The sequence below is a fragment of the Talpa europaea genome (genome assembly GCF_964194135.1).
Source record: "Talpa europaea genome assembly, chromosome: 4".
In the NCBI taxonomy this organism is placed as follows: Eukaryota; Metazoa; Chordata; class Mammalia; order Eulipotyphla; family Talpidae; genus Talpa; species Talpa europaea.
In genome coordinates, this window is record NC_140070.1 from 70092757 (window position 1) to 70109381 (window position 16625).

General features: G+C 35.2%; 1 protein-coding gene across 5 annotated transcripts in view; it reads right to left on the minus strand.

Annotated features, from left to right (window-relative positions):
- The window catches only part of MECOM (MDS1 and EVI1 complex locus), a gene marked incomplete at its 3' end in the record, with an annotated part of 572510 nt that overhangs the window by 35815 nt on the left and 520070 nt on the right, over positions 1-16625 (minus strand). For 3 of the 5 annotated variants that reach the window (XM_084232799.1, XM_084232798.1, XM_084232796.1), the window contains exons 4-7: positions 11830-11932; positions 7060-7276; positions 2230-2377; positions 869-1022 (exon numbers count right to left, since the gene is read on the minus strand). In XM_084232799.1, the coding sequence (XP_084088925.1) occupies positions 869-1022; positions 2230-2377; positions 7060-7276; positions 11830-11932 (622 nt within the window). Of the gene's footprint in view, positions 1-868; positions 1026-2229; positions 2378-7059; positions 7277-11829; positions 11933-16625 lie in introns of all 5 variants that reach the window. The other 2 variants (XM_084232797.1, XM_084232795.1) reach the window with 1 other exon arrangement.

The window sequence follows — 16625 nt, forward strand, 5'->3', positions numbered from 1 at the left end:
ATTGTATTTATATGCCCAAGTGAGCAATGGATCAAAAGAAGTCCAGAGTCCTTGCTCAGATAGATGGATGGAGAACAACTGATTTTCCTTGTGAAATATTTCAGCACACTACAGGAAACAGGAGAGGGGGGACAGAAGAAGCTGCGAATGAGGACTTTTGGACTTCATTTGAAGTGTGCTACTAAAGTGCTCTGTATTGGGATGTTCTAAGTAGGTGGTCAGATCGGATGTCCCCCAAAACACACTGACTATAAATTTGCTTGAGTGCAGTGAATTATAGAGGCAGCATGTCTAGCATCAAAGTGAAAATGTTCTGCTTTTCCAGTAACTGAGAACTACTGATCTGCAACCTGGGATCGGCAACAATGGGTAGATTAAAGGACATTTTACACCACTCACTCTTCTCCCCCCATACATACGTGCACACACACACACACACACACACAGGGTCATAAGCCTACTTGCCAGGTGGGGTTCTTCCAGCACTTTCTGATCCAGAACAGGTTTTTATCACTTCATCTTGTTTAGTATCTGTCATTTGCTGTTTTACAAAGCCATGGACATTTTCAGTGAGAGACAAATCTGGCTGTCTCTATTCAATCTTACAACCTGGGGGAGGCTTCCCTTTCATTATTTAATAACTTCTCTTTTCTTGATCTATTACTGATTTCATCTAAAAGAAAACACCCTTGAGATCATAGACAAAAATACCACAGATCTGGTGATGAAAGATTTTCTTGTAATGGAAAATATCCCTACTGGATTAGACCCACCCACCCAATGGCCATGCAAGGCATGGCTCCTGGTTACAGTGCCTTTTGGAGGAGGGACAGATGCAGGAAGGAGAGCTGGAGTGTTAAAAACTTACAGATAAAGGGCTTCACACTGCTGTGGATGTGCTTGTGTTGTTTGAGGCCAGACGAAGTGGCAAACGTTTTGCCACACTCTGGGCAAGCGTGGGCCCGGGCACCAACGTGCTGAGAGCGAATGTGCCGCTGAAGGTTGCTAGGGTCCGTGAAAACCTGCTAGGAAATGAGTACTGATTAATCGAGAAACTTAATTCAAGGACACAACCAAGAAGACCAGGAATGACTCAAAAAGTTTTGTTTATTTGTTGTGATTTTGTTTGTTTTCCCCAAAGACCAATAGCAAGTCTTGTGAGTCTCTGTAGGGTAAAGACTAAGTTATTTAGCTTTCTATCAGCATGAGGTGTCTGATGATATCAGCTGAACAAAATAATTAATAGCATCCTTAAACCATATCCTAGGCCTTGATACACTCAGAGTGATTAGAGTTGAATAATAAAATGTTAGTCATGATACTATTAAAACTACTTTGCTACTTTCATCCTTTCAACAATGACACACTGCTATCAAATTGGGGGAATTTTTGACTGACTTAAGTACCCCAAATCTATCGAAAAATTTCCAATATGGGTTGTTATAACACTACTTAACTAAATTACCATTAGCTAAATTCATCCTTTTAGACACTGCACTGAAAAAGAAAACTGAAAAAAACACCCACCTATCCATATCTCCAAATGTTATGACATCCATAGAATAAGAAAAGATATTCAAATGTCATAAAAGATTTTGGAACTAGAAATCAACTGTCATGACACCCAGACATATTTTAGTTTCATCTGAATAACTGCTCAGAGTAATGTGATCAAGGTGAAAGGCTTTCATTTTTCCCTCATGTTTTCAAGCTCAGGCCACTATGGTAGCACTGGCCACTAAGGCACTATATTTTTAATTAGAACCAATCATGATTCATGGTAGGAACTTAGGTAGAAAAATCTGAAAATGTAGGCGCCTCCCATTCTTTCTAATAGGCATTCAGAAACATTATGTGGCTTCCTCACAAAATGCTATTAAAATAAATCAGTATGTGCATTGGATAAAATTTTCATTCTCCATAAGGCTATAAAATAGCCCCACATTGGCAAGCCAATAGCGGAACCAAGAATTTACCAAGGATGTCTGACACCTAGTTCTGGAACTCACCATTAAGTCTCACTTCCTCCCTTACAAAAATAAAAGGATACCCACTAAGTGTTTTTATACACTGTACTAATGCCTTTTAGCATACAACACTCAGTCTACTTTTCTCAAGATATTTATAGTTTCCCCTCTCAAGGCTTGTTTTTATATATCGTAGCAAATGATGGATTAAGAGAGAGCAGGATGACAGAGAGAGGCCAAGTAGTCTACAAATTCACTGTACCTTGGCACAGTTTTCACATTCATAGTGCTTTCCACTGTCATGTGACATCTGGTGGCGAATTAAATTGGACTTCCAGTTAAATGCCTTGGGACACTGATCACACTTGTATTCCCTCTCTTCAGTATGTGACAACATGTGTTTCTCCAGACTGTTAAGAGAACAATTGACTTAAATAAGAACTGGTGACAAAGAACACATTCATAAACAGAACGTCATTTTATTACTAACCCACTGGCAATTAAAGAAAGAAGAAGGAAAAAGAGGTGAGGAAAAAAGAAAAGAAACAGGCTTGCAACAGACAAAAGTACATTTTATATTTCCTAGACTGTGTATCTCACTAATACAGAGGAGTGCCCTGTTGTTAGGAAATAAATCTGCTACAGCTAGCAAGGATTCCTTGCCAGTTTAAGGGCATGATAAACAACTAGCTATTTGTCCTCTTTTGGATAAAATACACAATTCTAAAAGTAACAGATATTGCTAATGTTCACTTAATTCAAGCATAAACACTCAAACAGAAAACACTTAAGAACATGCAGGCAAGTATTCTAATGTGTATATAATTTCTAGATTCATAGAATATTTTTGTTTCTATCTATATCGCCATGAGAAAGTAAGCTGTAAACTACTTATTCAACAAGCAACTTCTCAATGTGACCTAGGATAAGCAGAAATATATACATATATATCATATATAGCCTCTGAATTAGGGAAGAAGAAACATGATCTCACATGGACTATTAATGTTCAATCTACTATTCAATAGTGTATATGCACTATTTAAGTCCCTCGAAAAAAAAGACATGACTAGAAGCTTCTCACAAGTGTAGTTTCTCCATCTTATAAATATTAGACTATTTTCCCTTCACAACTATTTCACTTTTTTCTAAAATTCATATATAAAATGTGCATGAATAGATGAAAAACAAATATTATAGATAATGAATGATGACATTCAGAAGACATTTACAACATTTTTGTTCATCAAATACAAACACACAACCACTAGGAGACTACCCCCAAAATAAAGTAACCAGAACTCCCTGGAAAAATATAACCTGTTTAAAATCTGAAATATAAAATACACAAAATGGGTCTTGAACATAGAGTTAGCAAAAAAGCAGGAAAGTTAGAGATCATGTCCAAAGGGCTAGCGTACCAACTTGAAGAGATGCCCATTAGCCAAAGCTGAAGAAATGTAAGCATCAATCAATTTAAAAAAAAAAAAAACTCATATTTTAACAAAAATATTCTAAAACATACAAACAGAACTTTAAGAGTCACCTTTGGAAGAATGCTGGAAAGACAAGTCAATATTCTGAAAATAAAGTCAATAAAGGGAAAAGCTAAGCCAGATATTTTGCCTTCTTAAAATCCTGCCTTTTATATATGAAGTGTACTTCAGGATGAGTAGATAAACAATGAGGGAAGTATCTCTGCATAGACTTAATCCAGATAAGATAGAATGGAAGAATGATAGAAGTCAATGCATTCATTTTGCAGCCCCCAAGGAATTAACGAATACCAGTAATCTATTATATGCATCCGATTGGGAATAAATGATGTCATCAATGAGGCATAATCCCTAAAACATTGAATCTAAATCTTACAAAGACTTGGGATGTAACTATGAGTTTAGAGGAAAAAGAAGGATGGAGAAAGATGTTAAATTATACCAAGGGGATATGATCAACAGAACCCAGACTGGAGGAAATGCCACAGGATAAACATTCAGTGTTTTCTATAAATAAATTATAATGACAGATGGAAAGACTTATTGGCTTTCATTGAAGGAACATATAAATTTAAAGATATAAAAGGCATGTCAATTTCAGTGATGGACTTTATATTGATCTTAATTCAGACAAAATACTCTAAAAATTATGACAAAACTAGGGGAACTTGAACACTGACTGAATATACAATAATATTAAGAAATTCTTATATTTTAAAGCGTGGTGTAAAACTTATGTTTTAAAGAATCCTATTTGTATACATACATAGTGAACTAAAAATAATAGGCTATCATGTCCAGGGTTTGTTTCAAGTCATCCAAAATGACTATAGCTGAGAAAAGATTGACCTTGTGTGATAATTACTGAAGCTGAGTACACAGGTGTTTCTTACACCACCCTCTCCAGTTTTGTGTATGTTTGAAACTTTTCATAATAAACAAAAGTTGTTAAAAACTACCAAACAAACAAGCATGTGATTCTCACAAAAATAAATGTTCATTGCTTTCATAGCAATTCAGTCTTTCTTTTTCATTTTTATGAAAAATTTACCTTTATTTATTTTTCTATTTGTTTGTCTTTAATCATATTTATTGAGGAAATGTAGGTTTACATCATGTATTGTTTCAAGGATTGTAGTTTTAAGCCTATGGAAATGTATGTTTTTTCACCATGCCCACCTCCAAAATCCACCAACCTCCATTGGGCCCTTTTATTTATCTGTGAGATGACCACTCAAAATTTGAGTATCAAGTAATACTTCTGTAATTCTAAATATGTTATCCAGTGGTTATGTAAACTGTGCATGTAAGTGTGTGAAAGAATGAGGGGCCCTTTCTCATAACTTGATAAATTAGAAATAACTTTCCCATATTTTTCCTCTTCCTCAGTCTCCTCCCTGTAACTCTATTCACATTGGCACATAAAATTATTTTTCCTTCCCCATGAGTCAGTCAAGTTGGTGATTCTATTCTATTTGAACACAAATCTCAGTATCTTTGTGAACAAAAGGTACCAGGAGAGTACAGGTGTGTGGAGTCACAATAAAGGCCCTAACCTTATCTACAATATGATATCGTCTATTATACAAATTGAAATGTTAATGAAAGAGATATCAATAACTGCACTTAGCACTAAACCAAGCTGGGACATCTTCAAGAAAGGATTTTTCATTTGTTTAACATACATAGAAAAAATATAGGAGTCAACAAAATGGAAAATATTCAGGGAGTAAAGTTTCTACAAGTGGATAAATTATATAACAAAAATACAACTTGGATGAGCGACATTAGGTTGCATAGTGACATGCCATATCCATCTGGCGGAGCTACCTAAACGTGAGTTTTGAGGGTTCATCCAATGTCATATAATTAGGTTTCCTTATTGTTTTTCATTGAATGTTTGACTGAAAGAACTAAACTGTCAGTTGATTTTGGCATTAAGGGAAGTTGACTCAGGCTTAATCTTACAGCTAGTCAGAGTAAGACGCTTTCTGCACCTAAAAAATGTTACTATACACTTATAGTAGGAAATAATGACCTTTCAGTGTTTAATATGTCATTTTTTTGTTTTATAATGCTATCATCATTTTTATAACAAACAAATTGAAAGAAATATAATCTCCAATATCAAAGATAGTGTTTTACACAATAAGGATTATTCTTTCAAATTTGGTATTTATTAGTTTCATTTTGAAAAGAGTTGGACACCAATGAATTTAATTGTGACATTTTAAAATTACAAATCCATATTTTAACAAACATATGCAACATTTATTCTCTATATAGGTTTATATTAAGTGGTAAAGATGAGTTTAAAGGATACTGAAAATTTTCTCTTATGCCCCAAAGTGTTTTCTCCCTAATAGCTAACTTAGCCTTGAATATTCAAATCCAGACAGAGATACATTCTTTTGACTCAATCTCCTTTAAGAATGGATTATTCTTGATGCTTTTTTAGTTATTTATGCATTAAAGGAGTGGCTACTTTATGAAATTCTCTTTAATAAGACACCTAATCAGAGAAGTGGATGCAGAGCAGTCAATATAGAGATAAAAAGGAGAGGGAGAAGGGAAGGCACTATGTAAAGAAAGGAAACAAAATGGTAAGCTGAACAATGTGCAGTAACCAAGACAAACTATGAGTAAGTCACACTCTTAAGTAAGGTCAGTTGATATACTATCATACCCATTGAAGTACAATGATGTAAGTGACTTGAAATGCTAATTGTAGTTCCAAAGCTCATTTCTGTGTTTGAGAGCAAAGTAATGAATATATTTCAATAAGACAAATATAATACAACACATTAAAACTGTACACCAATGAAAAAACTATTAGGTAGAAACAAACAAATACTTTTTAGTGAGTAAATACCTAGCTAATCTTAAAAACCATTTTGCAGCATAATTTCTGTAATGCTTTCAAAAGGTAAGTTTCAGGGTTGTCATTTTCCTCATAGAAATAAAACATTCTGACTTAAATTCAAAGGAATATAAAAAAGTTAATATATCATTGAACTATGATTTTCATTTTGTTAAAAATAAATATTAAAAATTATTTAATTTAGATCATGTTTATTTTTCCCTTTTGACAAAACTAAACATTTTGTTCACCTTATATACTTCTCTTATTCTTTCACACATGTGCAGTTTAGTTTACACTGACTTACCAAGAAACTATCTATCTTTCACTGAGAAGTAGATCTAATTTTTTTCTATTCTCTAAGTGTTTCTAGAAGTAGCTTTACTGTTTAGAATATGATTAATTAGCACCAATGTTGTTCCGCATTCTTGATTTTTCCTCTAAGATTTTACTATCATGTTAAGCTTTTCCAATAACACATCTTAGATAACAATAAAATATTCTCTAATAAAACATTTTATCTGGCATCAAAACAACTAATTCCAACTTCATTGTAAATATTTTACAGATGACAATTTCTGAGGAAAAAGGATTTCTGAGCATGTAAATAACTAACACACTTATCCAGCTCACTGCAATTCCAAATCTCCCTATTGCATACATTCTGAAAATTCAGCAAAACATTTCATTGCAGAGTAAATAAACATGTTTTGTAGTGCAGCATGCCATTTCTAACCTTTGCAAATCAGGAAAAACTTGGTCACATTCTTTACACTCCTGGATTGCATGTATCTCTTGGAGATCATTTTCACTTTCAAGTTTTTGCTGAAAGTCCTCTTCTACCATCGAAAATGCTGAGTGAGGGGTACTGCATGGGAACTTTTGGTGATCTGCTAGTTCAGCCTTGGATTCAAAGATCTGATCACAGTCCTCACAGCGATATTGCCGTTCTTCTGTGAAAATAATTCAGGTGTTACCGACAAAGAGATAGGGAAATGCAACCACAAACCAGCAGAAATTCTTTGGTTGTCATTTTCACCACTTTTTTTTAAAGATTTATTTATTTATGTGTACAAGAACTGGGGTACAGGCCAGAGGTGTGGGGGGTGAGAGGATTCACCAGAGACAGAGGGGGGAACAGAACAGGCAGATTGACAGAAGTACACTGCTGAGAGGAGCAGTGGGTGAGACAGGAGAGGTCTGCTGCGCCGTGTGGGTTGCTCCCTGGCCGGCCAGGGATGGAACTTGTGCTGCAGTGGCTGTGGACAGCTTCATGGGTTGCTTCTTAACCACTTGTGCAACTAGGGAGGCGCTTCACCACTTTTTAACAAGGATTAAAAGTAATATACATACAGAAGTCAGGACAGAGCCTTGAATAACAACATAAATGGTTACTGTACCCAGAGTATAGTCTTCTCATCTTATAGAACTTCATGACTAAATCTTTCCAGGGTTTACTATTCACAGGATATTACAAGCAATAATGACCATTTACTAAGCATCATCTATTTCTTCAACCCTGTACATTTATTAATTAACTTAATAACTTAATTACAAGGAATTATGTGTCAGATTTTTTATCCAATTTTTATACTACGGAATTGAAACTTAAGAAGTTCCATGATCAAGCAGAGATCACAACGGCTGTGAATTTGCCCCACCTCACTGTGCCATGCTACCAGGAGGAGCACAGTGTCTTTATCTGAACCGTGGTACAGCCTGGTTAATATCACAAACTTGGAAATGCTTCATTATATTCATCAGTACTGATTATGGGATACAGGATGTTTTTTAACACATTTTCAGGTTAAGTTATCAAAAGGTCAGCATTAACTGGCAATTTTTTTTTTAAAAAGCAAACACATGAATTTGTGCTTTCAATCACTAAGATAAATAAGTGCCAGTAGTGGCAACTATTTGAGATAATGAGGTTCTAATGTGTCAGGTAGTGATGGTGGTATTTGGACTCTTTCCTTTTGAATAAACTTAGCCCACTCCTGAGGCTGCACTACTATGAACTTATCACAAAGGAATCATCACCGAAGCCTAAAACAGGCAGCAGTGCTGAAAGACACCAGGGCAAACAACAGGACACATAATCCCTGTTCTACAGATTCATGCCTAAGGACCTAGAACCAGTTGCCCATTGACGGAATGTCAGTTTAGGAGATACTATTTTAGTCACCTACAAAATACTGAGCATTTTGTTAGGGAATAAACATATATGAAATTCAAGGGGAGACACATGAACACAGTGAGACATATTTTATGACAGATGCATGTGCAGAGCCTCAGGGAGTCAAGAAGAACATGTCTCATCCATCTCATCTGAGGAAGAGAGGTACAGAAACACAGAGCAAAGAGTAAGAATCAGCCAGGAGAGCCTCCCTGGTGGCATAAGGTGTTAAGCACAGCACTATGAAGCTATCCATAGCCACTGAAGTACAATTTCAATCCCGGGCTAGGGAGGTGACCCGCATGGTGCAGCAGACCTCTTCTGACTCACCCACTGCTCCCCTCAGCAGTGTATTTCAGTCAGCCTGCCTGTTCTTCTCCCCACTCTGTCTCTGGTGAATCCTCTCACCCCGGCCCCCCCACCTCTGGCCTGTACCCCAGTTGTATGCATAGATTTTTAAAAAAAGAATCAGTCAGGAGAAGCGGTGTGAAGGAGGATGTTAAAGGGAGTGGGATGTCTTGAACCAACGATGAAGATCAGAAAAAACAAGGTAGGTCCATAGAACAGCAATGTTGTCATTAAGTATGATAGGTTTATACGGTGCATGTGTGAGAGGAGTGGCAGATGAAGTTACAGTGGGTAGTAGGTCACTAAGGGCTGAAGGAAGACAAGAACAGGAAGCCACTGAAGGCTGGAATGCCACATCTGCAGCCTGAGAAGTCAAGCAGAAAGGTCAAGTAGGACACTGCTATTGTAATTCACATATGATACTGGTTTAGTTTAAACTAAACCATTAACAGGGTGGCCAGCAAGGTCAGAAATCAGTATACAAATTCAATAGGGTTGAAAGTTAACTTTGGATGTAAAGGTCTAAGGAAGAGGGTGATATTCTCAAATAATTCACTATGACTCTAAAGATAGGGTTCTCAATGGAATAATTCAAATAAAAGAAACAAAATGTTTTTTTTTTTTAGAATCTGTACACTGTTCATATATTTAACACCTAAATTTAGGATTTTAGGGGCCTCCCTGTGCAGCACTATGAAGCTGTCCGCAGCCTCTGCAGCACGGGTTGGATTCCCAGCCTGCCAGGGAGATACCCACATGTCACGGCAGACCTCTCCTGTCTCACCCGCTGCTCCCTTCAGCAGTGTTTTTGGTCTGTAAAATTGTTCTGCTCCCTGTTCTGTCTCTGGTGAATCCTCTCACCCTCTCATGTCTCTGGCCTGTACCCCAGCTCTTGCATAAATAAATAAATCTTTAAAAAAAATAAATCAATAAATAAATTTAGGATTTCAGTCTGAACACAAAGAGGACTTCCAGGCTACATAATACATGGAAAGATATATTTTAGAGACAGCAAGACTTTGGTTTGAATGCTGACATCACCGCTTAGTAGTCATGTGATCTTAACCAATTATTTAGCCTAAGTTCACCTCCATTTCCCAATCTGTATACTGGGATGAATTCCTTCCTTAAAGATTTGATCTATGTGTAAAAGATTAGATGAGGCAGTAAATGGGGAGCATATATTACCAATAATAAAGTAGCTGTGTAGTGCATGTTTTATTTTCTCTTTCCAAGAAAAGGTAAACCCTCGAAGTATAAAATACAAATCACAATTTAAACATAATACATAACAAAAACATTGTATTATGGATATGGATACCATACATTGAAAACAAAAATCAACTAAGGGATTCAAGAATGTCGTAAATGCAGGTCATTTATGAAAATTGCCCAAGAGGAATAGTTACTACTACTTGTCTTTTTAGAATAGTAAACTAATCATTTATATTTCCAAAAATCATTATTTGAAAATGGTTTTACGTCTAACATTCACCAAAGAAAGATGTCTTAACCCCAGAAAGCCCAGGTCACATTTTTTAAATTAAAGCACTCCCCAATGTCACAGAGCCTTTTCCCCATCTGGGCTCAATCTCTACCAGGCAGATTAGAAATTTGGCTTTTCCCTCCTCTCCTCCCCTGCCCCCCTTAGTGTGTCTCTGGTTCACAGTTGCTGGTTGATTTTGATTCTTTCTTTATTATAATTAGCCTTTTTCCTGGTCCCTTATTTAGGTTTTCTCAATTCCTGCTATGAGTGAGACCATCCGGTATTTTTCTTTTTTTTTCTGTCTTATTTCACTGAGCATGATCCCTTCCAGCTCCACCCATGTTGCTGCAAATTGCATGAGTTTATCTTTTTGATTGCTGAGTAATATTCCAATGAGGGGGAGGGGTGCAATGGGGAATATAACCAAAATGAAAACACACACATTGTGCAAAAATGAAAAATGATGTAAGAATTATATAAAATAAAATAATTTATAAAAAAATTAAAAAAAAGAAACTTGGCTTTTTAAGATTATTTGCTTATCTTGGAAAACAATTTCCAAGAAGAATCCCAAAATACAACTGGTATAATCTACAGAAATAAAAGGTAGCTCAAAGGTAAAAATGCTCAAGAGTCAGCCAATGGTGGTATTCCAATGGGGCTTCCCTCACAGTGGTTCACATAGAGCCTGAGGTGCTCCCATTGAATGCCAGAGCACTGGTAGGTAGAGCTATCCCTGTCTCTCAGGTAAACTGGAATAGCTAATCCTCTCCCTATTACATGGGCCTTCCAGCAACAAGTCTTTAAATATCACTAGACTATGTTGAACAAAATCATATTATATTAGAGGAGAGAGATTGAAAAGAGAAAGAAAAATGCATTAAATTCTTGCCCCAAAGTTACAAATCAGTGGAAGTGAAATTTTCTCTTAATATTTTTCAGTATACACATCACAGGTAATTATAATTCTCTTTGAACTCCTTTGTTTGACTTATAACAGGTCTCTGACAAATAATTCCTCTGGCTTTAACTTCTCATTTGTACTTTTCTCCAAGTCCCAGGTCCTCCCCTCATATGCTAACTAGGACTTTATTCAAGTAGAAACACTTTTCCAAGTTACAGAACATTAGGTGGAGAGATACTTGTTAGACTTAAGAAAGCCCAAAATCAAGATCACTGGAACAACATTTGCACAGTGGAAGTATTCTCAGAAGTCTAAGACAATGACAAAACGTATAACTATGTGATGTCTCCGTCTAAATATTCAGAATTCCTTTAATTTCCACTTCAGGGAAGACCTCTCCTCAATTTAGCTTCACTATGATATAAGCCAAATGCCAAGCCAAGAAACAGCCACTTAGGGAGAAGCAATTTGTTGAAACTGACATTGAAAAGGTAGCGAAACTAACAAACACGAAAGTGTAAAGGACCATTGCCGTGCTACATCATAATCTCCAAATGAGGGCGAGGAGGGTGGTGGCTTGAGGGATACTAACCGTGGATATCTGGAGCCATAGTTTCATGAGGATAGTCTTCACTCTTCATGAACAGCAGGAGTTCTTCTCCTGGTGCAATATCTGTGACTACTCTATAAAATATCTTCAGATGACAAAAACGGGTAGGGAGGGAAAGAGAGAAAAGTGAATATTAGGAAAGGGTGAGTTATACACGAAGGTCTCTGTACAGATTATTGCACCTCAAAAAAAGATTTCATTTTAACCAAAGAACAATGACTTCCTGCTTCATATACTGAAAATTAGCCCTCTGATGACAAATGGAAAGCTGTGACTCTCATGCTAATTCAAGTCTTTTCCAACTTCGACTTCACAAATCAAGTTTTTCTAATGCAAAGCTTGCTGCCTCACATGTACCCTGTGTAATGTTTAACAAATTATTCCCTTCTCTGAATTCCTTACTCTGGTGAACTCACAGAGTTGATTGTGTCTTGCATTATGCAGCAATAGACCTGCTAAGAGCAGTAGAGGAACAATTACCTGCCTTGAGCATGTTCTCAAAAGTAGCACTTTCTCAACAATGCATTTTAAGGTAATAGGCAGCAAGGGCAATGCATCAAGAATCACGAGAGCATGACCCAAAGGAACATAGTCAAAAGAGAGTATTTCGTCGTTTAAGAAACTGAATCCTCTCTCGCCTTCCTGAAGTGGTGCTCCCAGATTCAGGAGTTACCCTTATGCCCAAGCTCCTGATTCCTACTCTTTGAAAGCCACGTTATACCTTTAATTGATTCACTTACCAGGATGGGGTGTGTTGTGTTTGTGTGTGTGTGTTTATTTCCATTGCTTTCTAGCAAAATGCTGAAGAGAGGAAGGATTTAATAAATCTGTTAATGAATGATTAAAAATCAGTCCAACAAGTGTGGAAAGAATGGTGACCTATAATTTCCAAGAGTTGCCTCCTTCATCCTGACCAGCTCTGTGACTCTTAGGCAAGTCATTGCCCAATTTATATGTCTAGCGTGTCTTTCATCAATGAAAATATTTAAAGTGTTTGCTCATTTTACAATAGGAATGTACTTTGTTTTTCATTTTATTCTAAGAAGATTTAACTGATAATTCTATAATCAGGAAGAGGTTATAAAAGAAAAATAAAGTTATACTATTAATTGGTGAAAGTAAGACCAACTACATTCCCCCTCCCCCCCACACACACACCGCTACCAACAAAAACAACAATAACAACAACGTTTTCTCCATTGGGAAGAAGAAAATCACATAACACAAAGTTAATACAACCAACCAAGAAATGGAAAGAAAAGGATATTTTTTTAAAACGATATTGCTCTAACCATGGCTCCTCATAGGACCATTTGATATTTCAAACTGAAAAATCTGAGTAGGTTACTACTTAAAAGAGCTAAAGAAATATGCATAAGTTTCACTGAATTTATCTATTTGTTTATCTTTTGAAAAGGAGAGGACATTAAACATAAGTATGTGCCTCTTTATTCCAGTAGGTGGCTCTAAAGTCCAATTGTTTATTTTTCTATAAAGAAACCAGAGCAAAAATTGTGCTAAATTCAAAATATAACTCAATGAGGAATATTTTCTGCTTAGTTGTTTCCCTGTCAAAACAAAACATTTTTTTCATTCAACTATAATCTAACCATGTAGGTTTACAGACATCCATGCCAAACATAAAATGTGGTTTTAATATGTTATAACCTAAGATTCTTCCTAACTATCCCATAGATAGAATTGAGACTGTTTTAGGAAAATTGCTCCTTTGTATGTGTTGTTTCTACAAAAACTGGTGAATTTGCAGTTTGTATCTTATTAACCTTTACCTTCACATTTCCCCTTCTTTGGAAGTGCACTGAGGGGAGTAGTTTCTGTTCAAAAAGTTACCAGATTTTTAAAAAAGTAAGTGTGCACTTGCTTTATTTTCCCCTAAACCTTCCAGTTAAATGCTTATAAGTATGCTGTTTCATTCTGGAGTTCTATTTCCCTTTACAAAACAATGGACTTCTCTCAACAGTTTGAATCACCTCTTTTTTTGGCATCTCTCAAAGGTTTAACTTATTAGCTTCCTTTCCAACAACATGTTGACATTTGAATTGTGACATATTAGAACTTTTCGGTGGCTTCTCGGAAATAGTGAGGTTAAAGAGACAATACCCTGAAAGACAGTAAAACAGTACAATTGTCTCTGCTGAGGAATGCTGCTTAGACACTCATGCCAGGTCATTTTAAGAAAGTATTATGATATCATTATTTCTTTATAGCCCACAATTAATCATGTCTCTTTTAATCCCATTTTAGATTTACTCAATCTAATGTGAACAGTCCCCCCCCCCAAAAAAAAAGCAGAAGAAAATGATGGATATTGTAACTCTATATTATAAAGACAATTCCCTTCCTTCGCCAGGACATAGATCACTACTGTAATTTCCCTTTAAGTTTCCAGATTGTCATGTGAAGAATATTGAGGGCATAAAAAATAAAAGACACAGAAGAGTGTTGATGTTGGCTTTATTTACTGGAGGTAAAAGGTGACATTCCAGGCCACGGAAGGCAAGGCAAAGTAGAGTTGATTTTAACTTCAGGGTGTTCTTTTCGATTTTAAGTGAATTTTTATAGTGCTCATGAAACTGAGGTTTGAAAAGAACTGGCAAGGGCTGGGCATAATGAGGGCAGAATCTGGGCATGCTTCCTCATATAGCAATAAGAATGTGCCTCGAAGTCCCACTTACCACACCCTTACCCATCTAGCTGTTGTTTTTTTCAAGGTGTTGCTACCACTTGTGATCTTCATTATATCTCATCTCTCAGGAGTTGGGAGAGACTTAAGTAAAATTATGCTTTACCTCCTATAATTACAATGACCCAAAAGTATGACTCGCACTTGAATCCAGTAAAGTTAGTCTAACATTCTAGTATTAATAATAACAATAATAGTAAACCAGTAGGTATTTGAAAAGTGAGAGGAGTACTTTACATGAAAACTAATGATGTTTTGTTGCCACAAAATAATTATGTGAGGGAATGATAGAATATAATCTTGGAGAAATTAAGACTTTCAGAAAATAAGATAGCACATCTGTGCTTCCTTTACTGTTATAAAATAGATCTTTCTGCAAACAGAAATACAATAAAGAAGAGATTTATGAAGCTATTTCTGCAGGTTGTATATGAAGCATGCTTGACCATACTTATAAAAATAATATCTTTTAAATAAGTATATACTAAAAAAATTGGCTATATTTAGCCCTATGAATTTTTGTCACCTGAGTTGTATGTAGAATCAGAAACACTACAAATATAACCGCTTTGGTTTTTGTGTTGAAGAAAAATGAAAGGGAATTAATTGCTCGATTATATTTCATGAAAGAGTTAATGGTTTTCTCCAATGGAAAAGATATTTGGGACCAAAATTAAAAAGCCCAGACCTGGGATTTTGTGAAGAATTCAACTCAAGTATATAAAGAAAAGCTCAAAATTCTTAAATACTTAGAAAAAAACTTGAATCGATGCAAAAGGGTTAGTTGATTTATTATTTTGCTGTGTCTCTCTCAGGATACCCTATTAGAATGAAAAAAAAAAACAGTTCCTCCCAAAATAAGTGAATGATAAGAGGAATGGGACCTTATAGTATAAAAAAAGGAGTACATGGAAATTGCATTTTTAAAATAAGTCATGATAAATATTTTTAAAATGTGTTAACTCCTTCGAGGTTTTCTTTTTGGTAGTTAATATCAAATTCCAGAAATACAACATATTATGAAAAGGACCTAAGCTCTCCAAACATTTAAAACTTTTGAAAGTTGATGTGGTCTCTTCACTTTATCAGATTAAAAAATTAAATTGTACCAGTATATTACTTGACTCTTTTTATTACTCAAGAAAGCTTTATTTCTCTCTAAGTATGGAGATTGTATTGGATCACTGGATACTGAATTTATGTAAGTAAATATTAATGGTAAATGTTTTAATAACAGATCTTTCAGTATTATTTAATTTTTAAATTCACCAAATTAGCAAACTGGTAAGGTTTCTGAATATTTTTATTTCTAACGCATGCATATATTTGAAAATAAAGCTAGAACCCCCCAAATGTTTTCATTTTTTCATCATTTAAGCCATAAATATAGTATCATATATGCATAGAAATTAACATAATTATTATATTTAGCTTATTTTAATCAAGCCTTGAAACCAGTTCCAACTAACAAAAGAATATCCATTCAGTTAATACTCATAAGGTTAAGCTAGGGATAAAAGGCAAAGGGGACAAGGACTTGATTTAGCAGATTTTAGACTTCCAAAAGGTACATTTTCATACAATGTTATATATAAATATATATGCACTTGGCTATATTGCACATATTTTATATATGGCATATCAATGTGGCAAAGTATATATTTTGATGAAATTTTAAAATGTGCATAAATATTAGCAGTCTCATATTTTATATATTAATATAACTATTATATAAGCTAATTATCATTTAACTATCATGTAAGCTAATATAACTATCATGTAAGCTATATGTCACTATATATTCTCTTGTATATTATATGCAATGTGTTATACAATTATGTATTATATAGAAGTAGAACTGGTATTAATCATACTTCATTAAATACATATTCTTTTGTTATTTAAATGCAAGACAGTCACTAAGGAGAGTATAGACACATAAGTGTTTTGATAGGAAAGTTCATAAGTCATAAAAAATTTTCAAACTAATCTTCTTTTATACTGTCTGGTTTTATGTGCAACCTAATCCTCCATCAAATAGCTGCTGCTACCATTTGTATTTATAAATAGTAAT